At 55.1% G+C, this 4,732-nt stretch overlaps 1 protein-coding gene across 1 annotated transcript; it reads right to left on the reverse strand.

Annotated features, from left to right (window-relative positions):
- Window positions 1–2,582: 2,582 nt before the first annotated feature.
- On the reverse strand, window positions 2,583–4,370 carry HOXB4 (homeobox B4). The gene is made up of 2 exons (XM_028097110.2): window positions 3,787–4,370; window positions 2,583–2,942 (listed from the first exon to the last, which is right to left on the reverse strand). Exons 1-2 carry the CDS (start codon window positions 4,241–4,243, stop codon window positions 2,644–2,646), a joined length of 756 nt encoding a protein of 251 aa, XP_027952911.1. The 5' UTR covers window positions 4,244–4,370; the 3' UTR covers window positions 2,583–2,643.
- Window positions 4,371–4,732: the final 362 nt, after the last annotated feature.

A 4,732-nucleotide genomic window follows, 5' to 3' on the forward strand; every position in this document is an offset into this window, starting at 1 on the left:
TTTAAGCTCCATAGAAATCTTTTTTTATTCTATTCATACCTTCCAAGGAGCAGCTTTGATTTGGTTCTATAGAGACATTCCTGGGGGGGCATATGCTTTTTAAGAACTATTTCCCCCCTCCACTAAGGGCAGCCGCATCCCCTGGCAGCTAAACATCACACCGAGATTCGACGGAAACAAAGCTCGCCGCTCTGAGCCTCCAGGTTCCGGGCGGTTTTTTATGAGGCTTCCAGCAGCATTTCAACAGGGCCGTTCTATGGCCCTTTCCCGCGCTGTGGACACCGGCCCGTGTGTCCTGGGCCCTACGCAGCCTCACACTCCCCCGGGGGCGCTGCAAACCAGAGGGATACAAAAGAAATACCAATAAAACGTGCTGGTGGAATCAGCTATGTTTATTTTCTGGAGGGAGACGGGACCGAAAAACGACTTTTAATTGCATATGCTCTCTTGAGCCCCAAGCTTTTTGGAGGCGGGTGGGTGGCGGTATCCTGGCCCACCACAAGACCAGAGACCCTGGGGCTGGAGCCCTTAGACCTTAGCACTTCTCTTGGGTGCTCTCCCAAAGTGGCCCGAGCCTGACAGAGTTTGTGAGGGTCACCGGCACCCCCTTCCCCTTCCCCCACTCCATTCTAGGGGTGACTGGGACCTCAGAGACAGAAAGCTATTTGGTCCCTAGTCGTACTTTCGATACTTTCTATGAGAAAGAAAATGAAAATTAATACAGGAGCAGGGCTTCACAAAAGAGGCCATTTGTCTTCTTGATTATCTATTTGCTTGTCAGAGTTTGAGCTATGGCACCGGCTAGCTCCTTTGTAATATAAAAATACTCTGAAAACTGCAAACACCCAGAAACATCTGTGCAAAAAATTAGACTCATTAAAGCTTTAAACACCTCAGAGGAAAACGATACCTTCTTAGGCGGGAGGAAAGACGCCGGCCTCGCAGAATCCTCCCTCCGAACCTTAATAAGCAAAGAGTCGTCTGTCTAGAAAGAGACAGCTTAACCGCATTTTATTTGCTTATGACAGATAAATCACGATATGAAAGGCTTTGCCATACTTAAGCCTCTCGTGTCCTACAATGAAACATTCCCCCCCCCATTAGGGATTGGAGTCAGCCCTCCCAGTACTTTCAATCCATTTTTGGACTGGAGAGAAAAAATTAAAAGCCCCAAACAAAACACACCCATCCCAAAAGGAAAACAAACGAGTTACCACAATTTGGAGTCCTCTGAGACAGAAAGTCCCCTTGGACCCTTTGAAAAAAATCCTCAACCACATCCAATATGAGGCCGAATGGACTGAGATGCTTAATATATACTCTGGGTGGCATTTGTCTGTATCTTTATATCGAGGTTTCAACAAAAACACGCCGTGCTGGTCACAAGAAACCAAACATTTATTTCTATTGTCACTCTGTACAGGACACAAATTTTCACGCCAACGAAGGGTTCTAGACTCAGGCAGCCCCAGAACTAGGAAGGGGCCTGGTTTGGAATGTCAGAGAGCGAACAGGAGAGAGGACGCACATGACATAAAATAATAATAATAATAATTAATAATAATAATAATAATAATAATCAATGCAAAACAATGATAAACTATGGGAGAGGTCTCTGCAACACCATCTCCCAGACCGGGAGGGGCACCCCGTTTTATCTGCTAGTTTCACATTCGTTCGCAGTCTAGGGGAGAAGGCCTCAGCAGAACAACTCTAGATTGGCGACAGGGTTGCGCCCAGCTCCCAGAACTCAACTGGCCTCTGGCTCTGCCAGGAACGGCCTGACCTTCCAGAAGAAGGCCCTCCCATGTCTCCGGGTCTCTCATTTTTTTTTCTTGGGACTCAACTTCCCTGCCTGTTCCTGCACCCCCGCCTCCACTTGTCCCCTTCCTGCTGCCCCCCAGCCCAGCCTCTTGGTGGAAGGGGGGGTGAGAAGTCAGTGTGCCTGTGCGGGGGCACAGAAGGGGAGGGTGTGTGTGTGTGTGTGTGTGTGTGTGTGTGTGTGTGTGTGTGTGTTACCGTGGCCAAAACACTGCGCTATCTGGCAGTCACAGGGTGCTTTCGCTGGGTGTCAGGAATGGGGGACAAAGAAAGAAAATCCAGGCTGTGTTCCAGCGGCGGCAGCAGTAAAGGCGGCCGAGCCGGGCCTCATTTGTTAGCCGGGTGTCGAGGTAATGGTCGCCACCGAGGCCCATCCTCTCCTCGGCAGAGTAAACAAGACAGATGGGCCTGGGCCTGGCGTGATTAAAGATGAAACGTGGATCCATCTTCGCCAAAGCTGAAAGCGAGGAGTGCAGCCTCCTCCTATTTCTTTTTCTGTCGTCGTCTTCTTCTTCTTCTTCTTCTTCTTCTTCTTCTTCTTCTTCTTCTTCTTTTTCTTCTTTTTAAGGAAGAAAGCAAGAGACTTGAACCTTGCTTCTGGGGGGGCCTCACCCGGCTCCCTATTGTCATTTCTATAAATAAAGCTTCCCCTCCCCCTCCTCTGCGTTTATTCGTGTAAGTAAAGTGGGGGGAGGGCAGGTAGGCTTTTGCGGACCCAGGCCCTAGGGTCCCCTCCTGCATCTCCCCCCGCCCGCCCCCACCCCCGCGCTCACAACCCACCCCCGCCCCGAGGTTCGCGGCTCCCGTGCGGGGGGGGGGGCACTAGAGCGCGGGGGGCCCTCCGTTGGGCCGGCCAGGGGGCCCTCCAGCTGCGCCTGCGGTGCCACCCGAGCGGATCTTGGTGTTGGGCAACTTGTGGTCTTTTTTCCACTTCATGCGCCGGTTCTGGAACCAGATCTTGATCTGGCGCTCGGACAGGCAGAGCGCGTGGGCGATCTCCACCCTCCGGCGCCGCGTCAGGTAGCGGTTGTAGTGAAATTCCTTCTCCAGCTCCAAGACCTGCTGGCGAGTGTAGGCTGTCCGAGAGCGCTTGGGCTCCCCGCCGGCATAATTGGGGTTTACTGGACACACACAGAGAGAGGGAGAAAGAGAAAGTTTTATTGCCCCGAAAGGGAGGAGGGAGAGCGCTTTCTTCCAGCTAGCACAGTGTCTCCCTCCCTCCCGCCCCCGCCACCTCTTCTTCCTCCAGAGGGGGGTGGGGACGCCCAGGGAAGAAAGCGGGCCCCCAGGAAGAGAAAGAGACCTCAAAGTTTTGGAGGGTTGTGTTGTCTCCACGTTGTTGTTTGGGTGTCTGGAGAGGGGGTGGGGACAGTGAGGAATCTTCACAAGGTTTTAACCGCTCCTCTCTGCCCCCTTGGCCTGGGGCCCGGGATGGGAGAATGGGGGGGTGAAAGAGGGAGGGGGGCTTCCCTAAACCTTTCTTCTGCTAGTTCCCACCCTCTGTGCTCAGATTCCATGTAGCGCCTGCCCCCAGTAAAAACTTTTGCCCACTTCTGAAGCCAAGGAGCCAGACTAGAGGAAAGAAAGGAAAAAATAAATATTGGGAGTTGACTCAACTCTCCCTTCAAATACAGATTACCTCCTCCTCCTTCTCCTCCCCCACCCCACACACCCCTCCCCAACTTGCAACTTCACTGAGACTGCATCTCCCAGGCGAAAAAGTCGCTGGTGAGAATGGCAAAGAGGATGGGGGAACCGACTTCAAAGGCGCGGGGCCCACCAGGCCATAAAAATTTATGGGGGATGTAATTATGTGGCTCTGAAAACAGGCGACCGTAAATCTCCGGCAATGGCGAGTTTATAGCGGGGACAATTGGCTTCCCTCAGCTCCCCCCCCATGCCTCTGAGGTCCCTTCGGTGTAAAGCACCGGGGGTGGGAGGGGGAAGGGGTGCCCACGCACTCACCCGTGCTCACGTGAACTTTGCGCATCCAGGGGTAGACGACGGGCTCTTTGCACGCGGAGTGGGACGGGCTGGGGTGCAGGGGGTTCTGGGCGCAGGGAGGCGGCGGGGGGCTGCTGCTGACCGCCTCGCAGCGCTGGCCGGGCTCCGAGAGGAGGGCCCCGGAGGGCGGCGGCGCAGGAGCCCGAGGGGACAGCCCGGGCGGTGGCGGGGGCGGCGGGGGTGGTGGCGGAGGCGGCGGGGGCCCGGGGTCCCGGCAGGCCGCGTAGCGCTGCACCGTGCACGCCGCGCGCCGCCCGAAGCCCGCCTCCGGCTGGAAGCTGCTCTCTCGCCTCTGGCCGCCGGCGTAGTACCCCGGCGAGTGGTCGCTGGGTAGGTAATCGCTCTGTGAATATTCCTCGCACGGAGGGAACTTGGGGTCGACATAGTTTGAGTTGATCAAAAAAGAACTCATAGCCATTAATTTCTGGGAATTGCCCACAAAATATACTAAAATTTATTCCGACCCCTGACTCGTTTTCCTGTTTCCGAAAGCCCTCCTACTTACTGTCAAGTGAACAAAGTTAGGGGCCCACGTGATCCTCGGAGCCAATGGCCGCCCCGCCTGCGATTCCCGGATAAGGAAATCTGCTCACCCGGACCCTACTCCAGCCAAAGAGGTCTATTTCCCCTTCTTCTCTTTTCCCCCTCCCCACCCACCCGACACCAGGATTTACATAGGGCTCCTGCAGGGCGACCGCCTCCTCGCCCAGCTCTCTCCGGGATCAGAGAAAGAGAGTGAGAGAGAAAGAGGGGGAGAGAAAGAGAGGAAGAGGGCAGGTTGCCGCCGGAGGGCCTGTTGGGGCGCTGGGCAGAGAACAATCCCTGGATCCCCTCGAAGTTGGGGCTCTCGGTGCAGCCCCCTCCTGTCCGGCCTCACCGCCCCGCATTCTCTGCCTACAATAGGCGC

Source organism: Eumetopias jubatus, unplaced genomic scaffold, assembly GCF_037043125.1.
Source record: "Eumetopias jubatus isolate StellerSeaLion01/CBP00866 unplaced genomic scaffold, mEumJub1_p1.0 scaffold_10, whole genome shotgun sequence".
Classification (NCBI taxonomy): Eukaryota; Metazoa; Chordata; class Mammalia; order Carnivora; family Otariidae; genus Eumetopias; species Eumetopias jubatus.

Bases quoted from the DNA above. Each gene is read 5' to 3' on its own strand.
- HOXB4 (XM_028097110.2), bottom strand. From the start codon at position 4,243: ATGGCTATGAGTTCTTTTTTGATCAACTCAAACTATGTCGACCCCAAG. The intron at 2,943-3,786 runs GTGAGTGCGTGG...GTGTGTGTCCAG, and splicing joins CAAAGTTCACGTGAGCACGG to TAAACCCCAATTATGCCGGC.